This window comes from Poecile atricapillus, chromosome 10, assembly GCF_030490865.1.
Source record: "Poecile atricapillus isolate bPoeAtr1 chromosome 10, bPoeAtr1.hap1, whole genome shotgun sequence".
In the NCBI taxonomy this organism is placed as follows: Eukaryota; Metazoa; Chordata; class Aves; order Passeriformes; family Paridae; genus Poecile; species Poecile atricapillus.
The window spans coordinates 1,979,426-2,000,032 of record NC_081258.1 but is presented as its reverse complement, the minus strand read 5'-3'; the positions used below and the strand labels follow the sequence as shown (position 1 = coordinate 2,000,032).

The 20,607-nt window shown below is 51.3% G+C and overlaps 1 protein-coding gene across 1 annotated transcript in view; it reads left to right on the top strand.

Annotated features, from left to right (window-relative positions):
* Positions 1–20,607, top strand: part of LOC131582744 (hydrocephalus-inducing protein homolog) — a 56,410-nt gene that overhangs the window by 14,642 nt on the left and 21,161 nt on the right. Inside the window, exons 10-28 of the mRNA XM_058846212.1 lie at positions 412–530; positions 1,702–1,925; positions 3,832–3,899; positions 4,992–5,224; positions 6,033–6,142; positions 7,368–7,503; positions 7,953–8,117; positions 8,432–8,584; positions 10,417–10,655; positions 11,820–12,078; positions 12,704–12,847; positions 13,217–13,357; positions 13,836–14,152; positions 15,788–15,863; positions 16,565–16,774; positions 17,599–17,727; positions 18,456–18,633; positions 19,153–19,310; positions 20,040–20,161. Coding sequence (XP_058702195.1) covers positions 412–530; positions 1,702–1,925; positions 3,832–3,899; positions 4,992–5,224; positions 6,033–6,142; positions 7,368–7,503; positions 7,953–8,117; positions 8,432–8,584; positions 10,417–10,655; positions 11,820–12,078; positions 12,704–12,847; positions 13,217–13,357; positions 13,836–14,152; positions 15,788–15,863; positions 16,565–16,774; positions 17,599–17,727; positions 18,456–18,633; positions 19,153–19,310; positions 20,040–20,161 — 3,181 coding nt within the window. The remainder of the gene's footprint in view (positions 1–411; positions 531–1,701; positions 1,926–3,831; positions 3,900–4,991; positions 5,225–6,032; positions 6,143–7,367; positions 7,504–7,952; positions 8,118–8,431; positions 8,585–10,416; positions 10,656–11,819; positions 12,079–12,703; positions 12,848–13,216; positions 13,358–13,835; positions 14,153–15,787; positions 15,864–16,564; positions 16,775–17,598; positions 17,728–18,455; positions 18,634–19,152; positions 19,311–20,039; positions 20,162–20,607) is intronic.

Genomic DNA, 20,607 nt, shown 5'->3' with positions numbered 1-20,607 from the left:
GCAGCCTGGCTTTGAACACTTTCAGGGCTGGAACCTCCACAACTCCCCTGGGGAGCCTGCTCCAGTGTCTCACCACCCTCACAGTAAAAAATTTCTTCCTAATAGCTCACCTAAATTTCCCTTCTTTCCATTGATACCCATTACTCCTTGGGCTGTCACTACAGGACACCAGACATGTTTTAAACTCAGCAAACTGGTGGCTAAAACTGGAAACCAGCCCAAGGAATGGGTTAGAAATTGGAAGTCAGCCCCAAGGGATATCTCCTGAGGGAAGAGAAGGGTCCATATCTTCTCTTGCAGTATCAGGAGCTGGTTTTATCCAGCTCAGAGTCAGGGGCTAGCATTCAGGCAGGCTGGAAAATAGAGTGTAACAGTGGGAATTATTGTACTGAAATGAGCATCTCTCCCCAGGCCGTGGGAGCAGGCTGCCCCTGCACCTCAGAGGGGAAGGCCAAGGACCCGTGGTTGAATTCAGCCGTCAAATGCTGAAACTTGGGAACATTTCTGTCAACACCTCCCACGTCTATGAGGTGAGCAGCAGGGGTTGGGATGGATCCTGATGGCTCCTGAGGCAGCAGCAAGCCTGGTGGACCTGTGGAATTCCTGACAACATGGGCAGTTGTGGGCAGGGAATATTGGATGTACTGGTCAGATCTGGTGGGGTCAGAAAGGTGTGTCTGCTGTTCATGAAGCCCCAGTCCCTTGGCAATGCCAATTTTTGGCAGCTTTCCTTGGGGATCAGCTCAGAAGCTTCCTGAAAAACAACCCCTTGGCATATGAAACCCAGACTGGGTCAAAAAGCTGCACGTTCAGAGGCTCTTGTGGCAGCACCAGACACAAAGGCACCTTTGCATTGGACTGTTCAGAAGCAGCTGGAACAAACTGGCTGTGTTGAGCTTCAGTACCCTGCAAACAATTCTCAGTTGAGTGTCTCCTGCTTATTCCTGGGAGTCACAGGAAAGCCATCCAGCCTCCTGGCTCACTGCTGGCCCTTGCAAAGGGCTTGGGATTCTTTCCTTTGCTGACCCCTCCCTCACCACACTCCAGCCTTGGTGCATCTCTGACTCTAGAAAGACAGAAGTGTTCCTGGGAATAAAGCTAAGGATCTTTCTACCTATTTGCCTCCCCCTCAAAATAGTGTCAAGTTTGCAAAAAAAAATAGAGAGCAACTGAAAGAGGGAGAAAATAAGGCATTGCATCATGCCAGACTCTTTCAAAAGCTTGCCTGTGGAAAAGAAAAACACACTGAATTTTTTTACCAAAAGATGGTGCTGTCTGTATATTTGATGGTGATGCCTCGTTATCCATGTGTTGTTCTCATGATTTGGGAAAAGGTGAATGAGTAGATGGTCCTGTTGGAGCTGTGCTGAGTGGGGCAGTGGCAGCTCTCTGCTGATTGACTATGCAGCTGCCCCACGTTGCTCTCAGGGCCAGCTCTGAATGAGCTTGGTGATGCTGGCCAGAGCTGGACTGCTCTGTGTCCATGGGATAAGCCCAGGGTGACTCTGGTTATGTGCAGTTACTGCTGCTTTGCATGAAAACCCAAAGGCAGAACTTGTCCTGTTGTATTTTTTCACTTCTGCCTTTCAGCAGCACAAAGCATCTTCTGACTTTTCTGGCTGGGAATTGCATCATTAGAAAATAACTGACAAGAAGGGAAGATTCCACATGAATTTCCATTTTGCTTTCTTGCTGCTGCAGGTGAAACTGATGAACCGAGGAGCTATAGATGCTCCCTTCACCTATATCCCTTCAGCCACAAACGTGGGCTGCTGCTTCAAGTTTGCACCCGAGGAGGGCGTCATTGCAGCAGGTGGGATCCGGACGATTCACATCTCCTTCAATGCCACCGTACTGGGGAGCTTTGAGGAACAATTCCAGTTCCGTGTGGCTGCATCTCCTACGCCTGTGACCCTGACAGTCTGGTAAGGACTCTGGGAGCTTGCTGGGCACATCTGTAGCTGTCTCTGGCACATCCCCCACCTCCCTCATTTTGGGGTCGAGCAGAGGAAAGAGGAGTTTCCCGAGGTCTTAATCTCTGCTCTGATCCTGGCACTGCCCCAGTGTAGGGTGCCCGGGGGCTGGAATGACTCCTCCCTGCAGGGATCTCCCTCTGCCTTGGGCCATGGCAGGCAGTGGGATGGAGCAGCTTTGGGCAGTAGCTGCTCTGGGCTGTCCCAGCTGAACACCCAGCAAAGCTCCCAGGGCTTTGGAGATGGGGCAGCCTGGGTGATTCTGCACCAGCAGCAGTGTTTTTAAAAACTTGTGCTCATAATCCATCCCAAATGGGCAGCAGCAGCCTCACCTCACCTGTCATGGCCATGCTGTGGGGGACAAGCTGTGCTCCCAAGTCCTGTGCAGAGAGTGCTCCAGTCCCTCCTTTCCACAGCCAGGAAAGGGCTGGGAGACAGGGAACTGTGCAGCAGGAATGTGCCAAGGACATGGGCATCATCCCATGGGCTGGTGCCATTGCAAGAGATAATCCTGGCCCAGCAAAGGGAGAAGGGGTGATAATGGGGGAGGCAGAGCTCAGTCCTCAGTTCCACAGCAGCGTGAGGGCTTGTCCCTGCTAGCCTGAGCCATGTGCTGGTAGGATAACGTCGTGCAAGCAGGAAAGCTGATGCTGGCTGCTCTGGAGCTTTGGAGCTAGGCTGCTGCTGTTGGGAGGCACTGGATCAAGGCAGTAAAGAAATGAATGCAACCTGCACTTGATTATACCAGTGAGATAAGGGAGATGGATCAAAAAAGAATAAGAAAATTATGACTTAGCAAGAGGAAAGTGGTGAGTAGGTCAGCCCATAGTGGAGAAACAATTATGCTGGCTTTGTTTTTGGAGGAAAAGTGCTGCTCTTTTATTTTGGAAATCAAGAGGGAACCTTTCACCATCAATTGATTCTCCTCTGTCTCCCCCCAAACTGGTCCTGGGCTATTATTGCATAAGCAGCTTTCTCCTTGGGCAAGGGCAGGTGTCTCTTGTAGAGATGTGTAGAGCAGAGCCAGTGGCAGTCCTGGGAACACAAGAGAAGGCACAGTTCACTGGTCCTTGATTTTTAACCAAAAAGCAGAGTGGGCATTGATTGGTGTCAAGCACAAAATAAACTCGTGAGTGTTGTGCAGCTTCAAGTGCTGATTTCAATGGATGTTGGTGACTTTTGGAGCCTGTCTGCTGGGTTCAAGGACAGGTGAGGTGGTGTGGTAGATTCAGGACACCCATGTTTGGTTGTTTAAGCCATTGCCCTTGGCTGTGCCGGCTGCTGCACTGGTGACAAGCTGGTCCTTTCCTCTAGGATTCATCTGTCCACTGTGCAGAACTGTTGCTGCTCTTTTCAGAGGATGCTTGGGGCTTCTCTGGCTTCATGTCTCTAAACTCTGTCTGTAATGATTGTGTGGGTCAAAATCTCCTGAGAAAGCTCCTCCATGGGAACACCAGTTGGAGCTAAGAAGCAGCAAAGCAGGGAGCCCGTGGCTGGAAAGGCTGGTTACAGAAGTTTGTGGGGACTTTTATGTCCATCACATTACAGATGGGGAAACTGAGGCAATGGAGCCATGTCTGGGTGTGTGTTCAGGGTCCTTCATGGCACCACCAGCACCTGGGGGCTTTTCCTGCCTGCCCTGTGCCCAAATCCCCACCAGTGGCTGTTGGCTGACGGCCACTTGGCTTCAGCTGCCTCCTGCCCACACGGACACTGTGCTGAGCACATGGTGCTGTGTTGATTGGAAACCCACGGTGCCCCTGGCACCAGGCTTTATGTCCCCGAGCCACGGCTGCCACAGGCTTTGTGAGTCCCTTTAACCGAGGCATTTCCTCCTGCTCTGTGCTCGTCATCGCAGGGGCTGTGTCACTGGACCTGCTTTACACTTCGACCTCCATGAGCTCCACTTCGGTGACATCTCCTTTGGTGAGTGTTCCTTGGGCTTGGGCACAGCGTGAGGGACCTGTGCATTCCAAAATGAACCACTTGAACATAAAAACATCCATCACTCGTGTTCTGCCACAGCAGCCTCTTCAGGCTGTGAACTCCAGGGCTGCTGGTGCCTCAGGTAGCATTTTGCCATTGTAAGATCAAACAGAACCAAGGAATAGAAGCTCTGGGCTGTGCCTAAAGTTGTTTTTTCCCCCATCTGTGTTCAAATGACTCTTGGTGAGCAGGCCTGGGAGAAGTCTCCTCCCCACAGAGCTGGCCAGCAAAGCCAGATGTGCACTGCAGAGCAGTGGTGGCTGGTGTCCAGGCTCTGCAGGACATCCCCACCATGTGTGGCTGTATCTCTGCCTTTCCAGCATGGAAAGCAAATCTCAGAGCTAAAGTGGGGTAAACCCTTGCAGGCAGCAATCACAGTGAGCAGCATGGGTGTGATGGCCCCCTTTGTTGGTGAGGGGGGACATGGTTCCTAATCACTGCTCTCAAAGCAAGGCTCAGATTTGCCTCCAGCTGAATGTGCTCTGGGCTGTCACCTGCTCAGTCTGTTTGGGCCAAACCAAGAGATGCCTTAAGGATGCTGCAGAGAGAAACTGCATTAGGGTGCTTTGCATCACGTTCTAGCTCCTGATTCCATCCTCACTTTCCTTTGCTGTAGCTTCTTCTCAATGACAACTCACTGTTTATACACCTTGCAAACAGAGGGAGCGTTGGCAGACTTAACAGGGAATTTTACAGCTTGAATTTTCAGAGTAAATGCTCGGTCTGGGTGCACAGTCATCAGGGAGAAATAACTGGTGCTGGTTTGGGGCAGGTGAAGGAGCTCTTCCCCATCAGAAGGAGAGACACTACCAGTGTTCAGCAGGGCTAAGAGTGGGCATTTTCAAGTTTGAAGTTTGGAATCAGTGTCAGAGGGAACTAAGTGACGATTAATTCCTCATGTAGCTTCTCGGTGAGCTGTAGTTCAGATAATAAAGAGCTAAACTCCAATCACCCTTTCGTCCTACCAGGGTATTCACACCAGGAGTCATGACACAATTGGTGCCTAAATGGATATTTGTGTCCTTTTCCCAGGCTTTCCCCGCACCATGACCTGTCGCCTCACTAACACCTCCCCGGTGGCCGTGACATTCAAGCTCCGCATGTCGGACGATGGCACGCAGCCTGCTGTCAGTAGCTTGGATCAGATATGCAAGGACAGTGACCCATCCTGGAGGAAGGGAATTCATTTCTATGTGGAGCCAAGGGAGTTTACAATGAATCCCAGCCAAGGGACCATCCTCCCCCAGGGACACCAGGATATCGAGGTATGGGAAGAGTCCAGCCACACACGCTTCAGCACCAGGGCTAAAGCTTCACTGGAGTGTGGGAGGGCTTTAGCTCTGCTGCCAGCTTTGAGCATCATGTGAGTGAGAGATCTGCACTGGCCTGAGGCCTCTGTTAGCTGGGTTACTCAGGATGTTCCTGAAGCAGCACTGTTTTGTTCCCAAAATCATACGCTGGGATCACATACTATATGGTAAAGTACTGGAGCCATTCTTGTGTTTTTGAGGGCAGTTTCTTTGACTGCAAGTGGGCAGAGGGAGGATGAGGACAGAATGAGAGATGTCATTGTAGAAAGCAGTTTGCTTTTCTTCTTGGTCTCATGTCTCCTCTCCTGGGGAGCAGAATGATTTGTGTTCATTGCAGGGATCTCCAGTAGAGACAAAAAGCTCTGCAGCCATGAACTGCCCAGCACCTGCTGGGCCACATTTGCCCTCAGCTTCCTACTGTAAAGCTGAACTCATTCTGTCCAAGTCAGCAGATTTCATCTGCATTTGTGTCATTGTAGTCAGATGAAAAATTGGCCCCTAATTTGAGTACAGTGGTGTGTAGAGCTTTAGCCTAATGTTTTCATGTAGCTGACCTATGCCCTAATAGCAAGGTGTGTTTAATAAATCTGGGATTGCCAGAAGGCTTTTGTTACTCTCAGAGACTGTGCTCTACACATGGATCAGCAGAATAATGAAATTAAAAAATCCTCCCTTTCCTTACCATGAAAGAAGAACTGGAGAATAGCACATGTGGGTAATGAGCTTTTATAAGGAAGAATTTAGTGCTCTTCTCTTCCACCAGGTGACCCTGTGCTCCAACACGGTGATGGAATACTACCGGAAAATGCTGGTGGACCTGGTGGGCCTGGAGGGTGTTGGCAAGGAAGTGGCATCACTGATCATCACAGCCAGGTACCTGCACTTCCCTGGCCTCTCCCAGCACACTGCCTTGCACAGGGTTTGCTGGCTGCAGCTCCCAAGGAGAAGTGTTGTTTCATGTTCTCATGTTGTGACCAGCTGGACATGAGAACAGCAGTGCTTGGAAAGCAGCCTGTGGTGAAAAGCAGCCCTGCTCACAGCCCAGCACAGTCCTGGGCCTTTTTCTAGAGGCACCAGGAATGATATCATTTATTGGCCTGGTTTTTGGTGCTTGAGCTGGAACACATTTCCCGAGGGCCTGCTCTCCTTCTTCCTGCAAGAGATGGAGCTGTGCTGGGTTGAGACCCCCCTGCTTTGGTTTGGGACACACCAAGCAGCCTGCTGAGAATCAGGGTCTGGTTCTGTTCATGAGGGCACGTGACAGTGGGGAAATGGCTCACAGCCAGAGTGGTGAGGGCAAGATCTTACAAGGGGAAAAGAGCCCTTGATGTGGCAAGTCAGCTCTAGTTTTTCTCCTTTCCTCTGCTTCCCATTTTGAGCTTTAATGTTTTCAGACTTAAACCAAAAGTTGTTCTTGCTGCAGCAGAATTCCATCCTGCCAGTTTCATGACAAGAGGGATGCAGTTCCCTTGTGCTGCTCCCTCTCTCTGGCAGAGCCATGCAGTGAGTGCCTGGGCTGCAGTTTTGTCAAGCAAGTGCAAATGGGGACAGTCAGTGCATGGAGCTGTGGAGTGAAGGACCGAGGGAGCTGTAGGAACTGGGAGGGGGTGATCACCCACTCTGTAGGGCAGGTGGTGTCCCATGCCCTCCAAAGCTGGGGCAAACAGCTGAGTTTTCAGGCAGGGCAACAGCCCCGTGGGAGAGAAGGGAGTCATTTTCACTGAGACCCTGGAGTCGTGTGTTCCTTGAGCCTTAGTGAGCACTGATCCTTGTTGGGAATGCTCCCCCAGAGCTCATGGATCACAGACACAGTTACAGGAGTCCTTGCAAGCCTTCTTGGGTAAAGGAGAGGCTGAGGCAGCTGTGGGAAAAAGAAAGTGCTCTGCCTGGGGCACTTGGCAGCCTCTGGGTGCTGCCTCTCAGGGTTTGCCCCTCCTTGACAAGACCTGTTTGAGTGGGAAGGCTTTGAAGGCAATTTATCACTGTAGGGCTGTTAAATGTCTGTTTGACAGTGACAAATGGGTTATCTATCTTTGGGGGTAAATGTTCTCTGTTCTCTCAGTATCTCTGATTCCCTTGGGGTCATCTCTTTGCCCAGATGTCTGGTTCCTGAGCTGCAAGTGTACCCCCAACTCATGCGCTGCAATCAGTGCCACCTGAAGGAGCCATACGAGAAGAAGTTCATCATCACCAATAAAACTGACCTTCCTGGCTGCTACGGGCTTATTCCCCAGGTTTGGCATTGCATCCACCTCCTCCTCTCAAATATTATTGAGGAGATTATTAGGGGAAAAAAGGGTTTGGATAAGACCTTGCTGGTTTCTGTTCAGTCTTATTCAGATCTGCTGAGAGCAGGATCCTACCTGAATGTAAACTTTAGGAGGCAGTTTAACCTCCTGAGGAAACAGTTTATGTTCTAGTCTTCAGGGTGTTTTCTGGTGGGAGATCTTAGAGGGTTGTGAAAAGCTGCTGCACCCCCAGACACCAACAGCTGTGCTGGCAGCCTCCTTGCAGGACCCCCTGAGAATGCTAAGCCTGCAATTCTTGCATCTTATTTGGGCCTTTTACCTTTGTCCTGGGGATTTTTAAAACGTGTGTAAGTTGCTGTGGCAGTGGATGTTAAGGAGTTTAAAGTTGAATTTGGAGGTCCCTCTGAAGCTGCATTTGATTCTGTCCCTTCCAGAAACGCAAGGAGGACTCTCCTGTGTTGTACTCCAGCCCCAAACCCTGTGGCATTGTCCAGCCTCACAGCACTGCAGAGATTCCGGTTACAATCGAGGTGCAAACATTGGGCGATCATCGCACCAATGTTCTGATCGGCGTGTTTGGGGATGAAAGAAACCCACTGGTGAGTGCAAGGGGAGATGTGTGCCTTTGTGCAACTCCTCCTGGCAGGGTGCAGAGTGTGCAGGGATTCTTCTGGGGCCAATCATTTGTATTTTGAAAGTTTCTCTTACTTTAATCCTTTTTAATTTGGAGGTGAATATGTAATTTCTTATTTTTTTTCCCCCAAAAGCCCAGCATTTCAGCTGGAGAGTGGTTAAATAATAAATAATAAATAACTTGAGTAGAGTTGAGCTGTTTAAGCTTTTTTAGGTTTCCCTGTTGTGGTTTGTTTTGGCTTTTTTAAAAATCTTTCTTTCCTGCTTCTTCCTGGAACAGAGAGCAGAACTCCTGAGCTCTGGAGAGCTGGCAGAAATCTATGGAACTCCAAAGAAGATAGACTTTGGCATGATCCCACCGCTACAGCCGAGCTCACAAACTCTTACCCTCTTCAACAAAGGTCTTGTCCCTGTAGACTTCAGGATAAAGATTGTAAGTACCTGTGGGGCTGTTTTCCAGGGAATTGACTGGTAAGTAGCAGCCATGACTTTTTATGACTGGTTTTTATATGCAAGATTTCCATCTGGCCCATGTGGTGTGAGAGGTGGCAGGATACTCCAATATTCCATCTGAGCGAGGCAAGAGGAACCTGGCTCTGGAGTGGTTTTAGCTGGGGCCCTCGGTGAAATCAGGTGCAGAGATGTTGGAGCAGAAACGAGTCTGGATTGTGTTGACAGGTCCTCCCTTAACTTTATGGAAGGTCTTTAGATGTGTGTGTCACATTTTTGGAGCTCTGAGATCAAGAGAAACCTGTGGTCCTTTGCTCCCCAGAGAGCCTGGATTTCCCTATGGTTTCCCTGTTCCAGCTCCATTTGCTTTGTGCCAAACTGCTGTTTGTAGTGGAGAGCAGGGTGTGAGCTCTGTCCTCAGGCTGCAATTGTCACACCTCCTGTGGCTCAAGCCAGTTGGGCTGTGCACACCAAGATGTGTGGGGGTTGTGCACCCCCCCAGCCTGGGATCTTTGTGCTGTTGAAGAGCATCTTTGGGGAGCAGCTGCAGAGAAAGGCTGTTTTAATATGTGGAGCTTGCACAGGGCAGAAGGAGCTGGGGCTGCTCCCCTGGCAGGGAGAGCAGGGCTGGCACAGCCAGGAAGGGCTTGTAGGCTGGGGCTGGGGCTGGCTGGGTTGTCTGCTGGAGGGGGAGATCTGGGAGGGGCTTGAGGTTGGTTTTTCTTCATGCTGGATGTGGTGAACTTGTGGAGCTGCTTCAAACCTGATACTATGGCCTTGTTTTTGTTTGTGGATAAAGCATCAGGCCATGTGGGAGAGTCCAGCCACAGCCTCCTGGGCCAAGGAGGAGGGCTGTGAATTTGAACTTGCTGCTTTTCCAGCTGTTTGGGGGATAAATGCAACCTTCAAGTGAGGGGTTTTTCCAGGGCAGCTTTCTCTAACTCCACAATGAAATTCTGCTTTCAGCCTTTGCAGGGAGCAGTGCATCTTGGCTGGGTGGGCCTGGCATGTAAATGATGGGTTTCACATGCTCGTAGCAGGGCTGGGCCTGCAGAGCTGTGTCTGTACAGCTGTGCTGGTGCAAGACCTTTCCTCCCTCCTCTGAGCAGCTTCCAGCTCTCTTGCCCAATCCATGCAGTCCATGAGAAAGCAGATGACAAGAGTTCTTGGGAAGAGTGGGCCATGCACACAGAGCACACATCATCCAGTTTCCTTTCTGCTTCTTGCTTTTCTGCTCTGCTATAACCATTTTGAGGTGGCTTTTCCAAAGCAGAGGGCACTGGGGCACCTCTCTACAGCTGATGGTCAGTGGGAAGTGAGGGCTTCAGTCCTTCAGGGGATCTTGAGAAGCACTGATGGCCCCTTGGGCAAGAACAGTTTGGTGTTGGGGTTGCAACTGGTATTGCAGTGATGTTCTTCAGGATCTCAGCAGTGTCCTCCAGCTGTGTGGTTTCTGGAGTGGGATTTGAGCAGTCCTGGCTTCCTCTGGCCTTGAGCCTTTGTGAGAAGGCAGGAGAGAGAGAAAGCAGCTTTCCTTGGCACACACTCCAGAGCAAGAGTGGGGAAGGAACACTCTCCTGAGGATAAACATCCCTTGGGTTGGGCAGAACTGGGTTCATTAGGTGAGTTTGTTAAAGGAGAGGAAAATACAGGTTGGATGAGCTCTGCTGTTGCCTGAGACTGTAGCTCAAATTTAGGGAAACGAAGCCTTTATGATTTTTATCCTCCCCTCTTTAGTCTGTCCTTTTCTTATATCCCACAAGAGATGAAGGTGTATGGTTTCCATCCTAAATGCATCTTCTGCTTGTCTTACAGGCTGATAAACCCCAGTGCTTTGTTCTTGAAACGGAAGAAGGAGTGATCCCCGCTAGGGGTGAGGTTCCTGTGACTGTCACAGCCATCCTGGATGACACTGGGCATTTTGCTGACTCCATCCAGCTCTTCATCGGGAACAGCTTTTGCTTCAGCTTCTTACTGAGGGCTATGGGCACTGGCACCACAATTGTTACAGACAAACCACTGGCCCCAGAGCTCAACTTGGGATACCAATTCAGGTAGGAGATCTCCCCACTCCCACCTCTCCTCCTGTCTCAACAAGGAGCAGTTTTGCTGTAGTCCTTCAGGCAAAATCTTCTTCAGTGTTCCAATCCCTGAGTCCTTCCCTGAAGGCAGAGATTCCTTCAGAAACATGTGGTGGCCAGTTGAGAGTTGTTAGATACCCTCAAAAGCCACTGAAAGGGAAACCAGTTGCTAAATGGCCACTGAATTGTCTTTAGTTGTAATACATTTATGTCCTCACTTGATCAAGCAGTGGTGTCACAGCTGCCCCAGAACAAAAGGTTCCCAAAAGGGCGCCCGGGTGAGGCGGTCCCTCCGTGGGGCTGAGGGACCAAGGGAAGATGGCCTCACACCCTTCCCTTCTGAAATGGCACTTCCCAGGCAAGCAGGGCCTGGGAACAGAGAGACAGGAGGGTACCAACCCCCCCAGGAAGGCAGGAGCCCACGGAGCAGTTCCAGGGCCAGATGGAAACTGCTGGTTTGTGTGGGGCCCGCACTGCCCCTGCCGCTTCCTCCTGCTGTTCCTGGGCCCTGCTGCTGCCCTGCTGTGCCCAGGGCCTCGATGGCTTTTTTGCTGCCAGCAGAGTTTGCAAAGTTCACTTCAAAACAGTTTCTAATTGTTCTACAAACGGTAGAACTTCTAAAAGTTCTACAAATGGCTATCAGTGCAAAACCAAAGCTGCTGCCAAGGAGAGAGGCCCTGCTGCCCTGGCTTCCTCTCCTGGAGCAGGCAGATGATTTTTACCAGCTTGCTGGGATCATGCAGAAGCTGCCTCTGAGCTGCCTTTTAGAAATGCCTGCAATCATACCCCACACACAAGGTCCTCAAGGGCAGCATCTCAAATCACTGACAGTGTCGGGCATAGAATAATGCAAAATACAGTAACAGGACAAATCAGCCCAGAACAAACATTTTGGAGGAAAACACCAGGTCCTGTTAGTCTCGCCTTGAAAATGCTACATTAGCATTATAAGCAGATTTCTCTTTGCAATAATGACATCAGAAGGGCAGCTGATCAGACAGTTTCTGGTCCACATTAAGAGCTGGAAATGAAGACAGTCTCCAAGTTATTAACACCTCAGATTGCTCATTGGGAGCAATCTGATGACCAGGAAAACAGCTGCTCCCACACCATTTTCCATCCTGGCTTCTCTTCTAGCCACCTTCCCAGTACTCATCAGTTCCAAGTAACAAACAGGGGCCACCATTTCCATCGGCTCTTCTGGAGCGTGGAATGCTGGAGGCCACCCAAGAAGAAGGGCCAGAGCGTCTCAGCCCTCAGCAGCCCCAAGGCCGAAGATGATTTGGAGCCCCCCGGTCGTACAAGCGCCGTGTTCGGGCTGGAGCCAGGCTCATGGGAGCTGCAGCCAGGCGAGTCTGTGGACATGGTGCTGCGAGGCTTCTCCCACACCCCACAGGTGAGGTCCCCACCAAGGGCTGAGCCTGGGGAGCCCTCAGATCCCCTCCCCTGGCCTTGTTCCACAGTGCCTTGACATTTGCCTGGGGAAATGAGCAAGGGCCTTCAAGAAACTGGTTTAAGACCGCACGTTTCTGTGGCAGCACCAGTTGCTTTCCTTGCTGGCCACCAGCAGACCAGCTAAGGCTTTATTGGGATTCCACAGCTACCAAAACCCAGTGCTGATCCCAAAGCAGGGCTGGAAGGAAATAATGCTCTTTTGGGGCAAACAGTGTTGCATGCTGAGTTAGCAAAGAAGGGCAGAGAAAGAAGTTACACTTAGACTAGGAGCACAAAAAGAAAGTGAATTAAACAAGTGCCAAGTGGTTTCTCTGGGGTAAGCACAGATAAAACAAAAGCCATGTGAAGGGAGGGAAGTTCTCACAGGTGCCTTTTGTGGGCATTGGGGTGCAGTGTTAGAGACAACTGAGTGCAGAATAAATCAGCTGCATCACGGCAAGAAAAGGAGGCAGTGCCCACTGTAACTCTGTGGCAGGAATAGGGCCTGTGGTGGGTGCTGAGCCAATGCAGGGCATTTGCTGGTGCCCTGCCACCATCCACTGCTGACAAGTGACTCTTGCATGCAGGAGGTGCGGGATTACATGAAGTGTGAAGCTGTGGTTGGGACCAGCGTGGTGACAAAGAAGATAATAGAAACGATCATTAGCTGCAAGTTCATAGATCCCTCTATAGAAGTATCAGCCAGAAAACTCTCTTTCCGGGTGGAGAAGGTAAGTCTCTGGATTGCATCCTGGCATTTAGCAGCGTGGCTGAGGGGGGTGTGTCCTTGTGTTAAAGCCCCTCTCTGCTCTTCCTGAGGCACTCGGTAAAGTGAGTGAAGATGCTTTTAGAGATGAGACTGGTATTTAACTCCCCCAAAGTAAAACTGCAGTTACAGCTGCACTGCAGTGGGGATCATGGCCACTTTCAGAGAAATGCCAGTTTCTCTGCTCACTCTAAAGAAACATCTCCTGGAAATGTAGAAACAAATAGAAAGGATCAACAGAATGTATGCACTTGTGGGGCTGAAAGATGTGAGATGCAAGAGAAGCAGGAGGAGGTCTCTGGCTACTTGAGGCTGTTTTTCCTTGTTTCCATAGAAACCCAGTGATGTCCTAACTCTGCAGTACCAGCCTTTGGCTTTAAAAAACACCTGCTCCCTGCCGCTCCACCTCGTGCTGGACGTGGAACAGCCGTTTCTGGTCTGTGATGAGGAGCAGCAGCCCCTCCCAGATGGCCAGGTGAGCAGCCCTGGACTCCTCCAGTGGGGTTGGAAGAGGAGGGATGTGCTGGTGCCTTTCTCTTGGGAGGGCCTTGAGTCAACAAGTTTATTGTGTAGCATCAGCAGTGGGCTGGCCTGAGCTGCATCAGCAGAGCTGCTGAAGGAATCAAAATATTACCTGAATTGAGAAGTTCCATCCTGGCTTTAAGGCACAAGGAGGAGGGAGCAGGCAATTTGGCCAGGGCAAGCCATGCAGTAAAGGTGTCTCCTGGAAAGCATCCCAGCTCTCCAGCAGCCAGCCCCTTGTATTGCTGCTGAGCACAGAAACGTGAGCCTGAGGGAATCCTGGACTGGACTGTGGTGCCTGCAGTCAGACCCTTGCTATAAAGAAGTGAACAATGAACTGAGAAGCCCATGCTGGGGCCACACTTGGAGCATTCACTGTTTCATGCTGTCAGACCTTGGCATGTCATTAATTACTGTTCATCTCCTTGCAGCCTGTGACAGTGGGTGTAGAGGAGACCTGCCATGTCTACATCGCATTTGACCCAGCTTACAAAGTGGAGCTTAATAGCTGGCAAGAAAAGAAGATTCTGAAGATAGACATGGTTAGGGACCATCCTAATGTGGAGCATATCGAGCTTTGGGGAGAAGTCCACTTCCCCAATCTCCAAATCCAGCCCAGCAGCCTGGAGTTTGGCTGCATCGTGGCTGGCACGGAAGCAGTGCGCTCTCTGAGGATGAGCAACTGCAGCCCCCTTCCTGTGGAGTACCACTGGTCATTCCAGGCAGACAGCCAGGTGCACAAGTTCAGGTATGTGCACCTTTGCCCTCTCCTCTTCTTCCTGGTGTCCTGTTTGTGCTTTGCAAAGAACAGAGCTGTTTGTCTAGGATCTGACAGACTGCTCTGACTTCTCCTTGTGCAAATAACACTGACCAGCTGTGGTCAGGCTGGATGCTCAGGGAATAGGTTTTCCACCAATTTGGTGCTGTGTACCCCCATAGTGGTTTCCCTTGGGATGGAAAGCTGGGGCCAAAGCTGCTTTCTCAGAGCTCTGTGGCCTGAGGCAATGTCCACCTTGATGAGGGGCTCCTAATCCCAGCTCCCACAGTGCTGCTGGAGGCCCTTTTGGGGGTGCCCTTTTGGCCCCTCTGCTTTGGGATGGGTCCTCTCTGCAGGAGCTGCTCTCTGCTCCTTGCCTTCCTCATTAGAAACACAAGCAGAGTTACCCTGAGCACCTGCTTCAATCTAAAGTGGGGAATGTGACCTGAGTCACCTGGGAGTGTTGGAAAATGCCAACGACCGCAGCCTGCACTGTCAGGGAAACATTCCTGATAAATACCTGGTAGAGCTGCAGAGTTTCTGGCATTGGGCATTGGCAGGGCTGTGCTGGCTCATCACTGGCTGGGTCTGCCCTTGGTGCCTCAAATCTCACTTTTTGCTCTCCTCCTTCTGTGTCTTTTCCTCTCCCACTGTGCTTTTTGCATCCTCACAAGGTGTTAATCCCTGTCCTCTGTAGTTCCTCAATGCAAGCAGTTGCAGCTGCCTGCACCACTGCTACCTCAGTGTCATCCCTGGGCTGGTTTAGAACAGACCTGCTCCAGCCTGGATTGGGAAGGGCTGGATCAAACCATTCCTGAGTTCAACACCCCAGCACCCAGCCAGGGGCTGCATCCTGACCAGGAGCTCCTCATGCAGGTGTCCCTCCCTCCCACTGCAGCTCCCTGCTCACAGTTATGTTATTTTCCAGGTATGAACTTTGCCCACCTCAATTCAGACCCCCACCACCAAAGCTGAAGAGTTCCTGTTTGAATTGCTCAGCATCTCAATGGAGCCACCGCAGTATTAAAAATGTGGAGGAGCCAGACACAGCCCTGAAAGAACCACAGGATCTTGGCCAATCTTCAAGAGCAGAGGTAGATTTTCTTGTACACCGAGTGCTGTGTTGTCTCTCCAGCTTGCCACCACCAAGTCATGCTCATGCTGACCTCCCTTTTTGCTGCCCTGCTGTTTTGTGCCTTGAGAGTGGGCTGGGCAGCGGGGCCTGTGGATGGACATGGGCTGTGTGGGAGGGAGGAGCAGGAGAGTTTTCCTTGGAGAAGGCTGCTCAGATCCTACAGATCTAAGCTCAGCACAGATCTGTGTTGAGTGTGGGATTGTTTTGCCTTGTTTTCTTCACAATGTAAGATGAGGCTTTCATGTGCATCATGATGATAAGACCTCCAGCTTCCTTCCCAGAGCAAGCTGTGATGAGTCCTGATCTCCATGTACCCTCTTCCCAACCCTGCCAGAGCACCTGTTTCCAGGTCTCTGCTTTCACCTGAGGGCTGGTATTGGAGTGGTGGCCCTGAAGCTGTCTTATAAAATGAGACTTTGCAAAGTGTCTCTCTCTTCCTCTCAGCATAGAAAATGGCTTGTTTTTCAGCTGCCAACATATATTCGTGGAAGGCATTACATCCCAGTGGGGCTGGCAGGATTCAGTCACTCCGTGGATGTACCATGGACTCCCCTCAAAGTGGAGAAGGTAAGAGGGAATCTGTCTCCCTTCCGCATTTTCAGTGTGGCAAGCAGGGCTGTAGCTCCCAGCCCCACTGGTGGCCCTCAGCATTGCCCACAGAGGGGCCTGGCATCCCTCCAGACCCATCACAAAGTGCTGCTGAAGCAACTGGTTATTGGAGAGGCCGTGCAGGACATGTTGTAGGGAGGCCCAAGGACGCTGTGCAGCACCTGTGGAGGGCATTGCTCCCCCTGGACATCATCAGCTGCTCCGTAGGAAAGTCTTGCAGGAGCTTTTGCTGTAGCACCTTGAAAAAGCAGCATATAAATCAGAGAGAGAGAGGGGAAAAGCCTCAGGAGTCAGATGAGCTGGGCTGGGATCCTTCCCTGAGCTCCAAGAGCTCTCACTCTGCGTGTCCCGCTTTTCTAAAAGCAGTCATAAATGCTTTTTAAAGGCAAGTTGTGCATCAGAGAGAATTTCTACTGCCAGGAGACATCCCAGTTCACTTTAATGTAGTGTATTAATGCATTGATCCGTGAGTATGGGAGAAGATTTTCCTCACGGTCCCTCCACTGGTCAGTGGCATGGATACAGGATGAGATCAGGATGATTCTGGCTGTGTTGTTTGAGGAATAGATCCCTCTGGCTACAGCTGCACTTTGCTCCAAGGTGCTCTTCTGCATCCATTTCCATGCTCAGCACCTCAATCTCTGCTGTTCTCCGTGCAGGCTTTCAGTATCCTGCCGCTGTCGGGTGTGCTGCAGCCGGGAGAGAGACAGCAGGTCTCCTTCACCTTCACTGGCCACCTCAACACCATGGCCCATGTCACAGCGCTGTGCCACGTGGAGGGAGGCCCCACCTACGAGGTGAAGCTGAGCGGGGAGGCCTCACGTGTCAGCTACTCCCTGAGCGCCCGGGAGATCAACTGCGGCTCCCAGGTACCACACGGCTCCCCTGGCACAGCTCCTCGCCTTGCTGCCTTCCTGCCCCCCTCGCTCCAGGGCTCCCTTCCCAGCCCCTTTGTTGTCTCTGGGGCTTGGAAGTTCAACCTTTGAGGGACACATCTGGCATCCAAGCTTTCAAATGGCCGTCCCCAACCCTCTCCAAAATGCTGGGAATACCTCTTGTTCAGGGGACTTCACACAGCCTCCTGAGGCACCCCAGGGGGATGCTCTGGACGTCCCTCTGCTGATCCACTCCTAAAGCCTGACCTCCAAGGAGATGCTCTTGTCTAACGCTCTTCTTAATCCATGCAATAATCAAGGGAAGATCTTGGGCTTCCAGTCACTATAGTTGGAGAGACTGTCCCAGAATGATCCCCACTTCACTCTTTTTCAGTTGAAAGCCCACAGCTATTTCCAGCTGCTGGCCCTGTCTGTGTTGCTCTGTGTGACTCCCTTGTTGCCTGTATGCTGCTTGCCAATACTTGCATGCAGGTGCCTTTTCTTTTGGAGTGCCTCAGTGCTGTCTCTGTTTCTCCTGGCTGTTGGTGACCCCTCAGAGGGCCTGTCCCCCCACAGTGAAATGTGTTCATTTATTACTGGCCCTCCCATGGTTGTTGCCACACCTCTGGGTGCTGCCAGAGCTCCCTGGTCCTGTGCAGGTGCCCTGTGCCTGGGGGTTCCCCGGGTTCCCAAGTGCCCCTATCTCCTCTCTGGTCCCTGCTCCCATCATGGGTCTGCTTTCAACCCCAGGAGAGAGGAAGGAGATTCCCAGCAGCAGGCCTGGGTCTGTAACTTCCCGCTCTCTGCCTTCTCTGCAGATGTTTAACGAAGTTCATCACAGCACGGTCATCCTGGCGAACACCAGCAAGATTAAATTCAACTGGGTGCTAGAACCCAGTACTGCAGACCAAGACCTGCCTGGTGTGTTTCTGGTCAAGCCCACCACTGTAAGTAGCACAAGTGACTGACCCCAGCCCTGTCAGGTGGCCCAGGAGAGTGTTAAAGGGACAAAAGAGGGGGAGGGGGAAAAGGGAGAAAAATGTCCGAGGGGAAAACCCCAACCTCAGCCACGAGATAGAGAGGGCTGTAAGCAATTTCTTCTGGGGGCAGAGAAAGTCAAACAAGTGCTATTGAAAGTCAATAAAGCAAAAGGAACAGTGGTGGGTGCTTGGCTTGGGTGCTTAGCCACATCCAGAGGCACACCAGTCAACACAACTACATCCATTATAGACCCTGGGTATTGCAACAGCCTAATACAAATTCACAAATGGTTACACATATTCAAATATTTTAATATAGTTCCTCCTCCATCCTGCCTTTTTGGAGCATGTACAGTTGCCCTAGTCCTGGTCATTTGGTACTTTTTGACAAATTCAACAGGTTTCCATTAACTTCATTGGTTAAATGTTAATATTACAGCAACTCTTCCCCAACACTGGTATCACCACAAAACATTTGCCTTAAAAAAATTCTAAACTTTAGCAAAAATTCTTTGACAGAAGCCAACATTATAAAACACACAGTATTTACTCTAACAATTGCAAAAGCCAACACTATAATGTATTTATCACAAAGGTGATGTGGTCTGATGGTTTCTTCTCAGCCTGTCTGTCCCCTGAGCCATCCCCCATCAAACACTCTGATGTATTCCCTTCCTCCTCTCCCATTCCTGCAGGGCTCCATTGCATGTGGCAGGAAGCAAGTGCTGAGATTCTCTTACATGCCAGGAGTACCAGGAGCCTTTAGCAGGACATACCAGCTTAAAGTGGGTGACCTGGAGCCAGAAAAGATCTGCCTGAAAGGAGAAGCGTCCTTTCCTATGATCAGTGTGAACCTGCCCTGGAACATCAAAGGTGGGCACTGCCTGTGTGCCCCCAGGAAGGGCCCCTCTGGTTTTGTTCCCTACCAAATGCCCATAGGGCAGCTCATGCCCACCTGCACCAAGCCTGGAGGGCTGCAGGACTCCCAGAGCCACTCAAGCCATCTGACTGCTTTGTGAGTCTTGAGCAGAGGATCCCATGTGGGCTTTGTCCCAGGAACCATCCTGCAGAGCTTGCCAGCACATCTGGCAGGGTCCTGAAGGATGATGGCTGGACTGAAAGGCTTGGGAAAGCTGTAAGAGAGGCTGGCAGGGCTTCTGGCAGGGTTGGATTTGCGTGACATTGCAGGGGATGAGACGTTCCTCTGTGGGGAGGAAGATGGGTGGGAGCAAACATGAGGATTCCGAGAGGAGCAGCAGCATCCACTTTTCATAGATGGCTTGAGGGATTTCTTTCTGGAAGAAAGCAGTGTTTGGGAGGTAGGGACTTCCCAAGTTAAGTGGGATTGGCACTTGGCTCACACTTCTCTTGGTGGATGTTTTCTTCCTTCAGGAAATGAGAAATGTGGAAAGCCACTACGGCTTGCAGAACACACGCAGCAATACAGTGAGACCCTGAAAATTCAGATCCCAGCAGCTCAGCCCTTAAAAAGTCCAGATGTGAAGACTGGGAAGCTGAAGCCCTGCATGCTTGAAGGCTCTGACATTGTAGTAAGAACAGCTGCAGCCCCGTTTGGCACATGCCACTGTCTCCATGTCACCTGAGCCCCTTGCAGCCCACAGCAGTTTCCCGGTGCCCTGATGGCACTTGGGACCTCCCTGCCCACTTAGAACCATGTGTCACCTCAGCATTGTCCCTAGGGCTGCCACTCTGGCCATGGTCTCTTCGGGGGTTGGCTTGCACCAGCTTCCTGGCTACCCCAGGGACAGATCCTGAAGGCCATGCTCAAGGGATGGCATTGATGGTGTTTTGAAGGAGATGCAGGTCATTGCTGGGGAGTTTGTTGGTCCCAACCCAAGGCCTGCCAGATTTACAGACCTGAACAGCAGTTGCCTGATTGTGCCCTGGAACTGTGCTGGCTGTGCTCATCTCCAAGAGCCACCAGCTTGGGCTCGGTTCCCTTTCAAACCAGCTTTTGTCCAAGCTGCCTTGGTCCTGGCTGGGCACAGGCAGGTGTCTGGAGCTCTGGAAGATTCCTGGCTTGTCTGTCTGCCTGGCCAGATCAGCTTTGCTAACAATAGCTGGGCAGGCAGAGATGCTGGAGTTACTTCCCTGGAGATGAGGTCCTGGCTAAGAGAGCAGGAGGTGTCAGACACGGAGCAGCCAGACAGGAGAACCCCACACCCCTCTCAACAAGAGCAGGGTGGGATCCTTTCTCAGATGCAAACCTTGGGAAAGACCTTTGCTAACCAGACACTGTCTGTCTTCTGTTTTATCAGGCAAACACTCGGCTGCAGATAAAGATGATCGAGAAGGCTGCTCTGGAGCTGCAGAAAATGCTCACATCCCATCCCCCAAAGACCGAGTTCCCTGACAAAAAGCTGTGCCAGAGCCTTGTCAAGTGAGTAGGGACTCCCATCCCCATCTCCAGGTGCCCCGTGGGGAACAGCCAGCAATGTCCCCTTCTCCTGAGAGCTCCTTGTTTCTGCAGAGCTGGGAATAGCCTGGACTTCAGAGAGGCTCTTGTCCCGGTGGCTGTGACACGCTGCGTGTGAGCAGCTGAGTGCCCTCCCTTCCCCAGCACCACGCTGAGCTTTGGACTCAGCTCCCCACAGCTGTGGGGTTCTGTCCCTAGAGCTGAGGGGACCCACTGCAGACCTCCAAGCCCTTCCAGACAGCATCAATTCTGTCCCTGCTGACCAGCTCTGAAAGAGACAATTCCCAGCTGATGTCTTGGTTCCAACTAACAGAGCACGCTAAACAAAAGGAGGAGGGAACTGCACATGTCAGCAAACCCTTGAAAGCCCAAAATCAGATGCCTTGAATCCTGGTGGGGTGGCAGGGCTT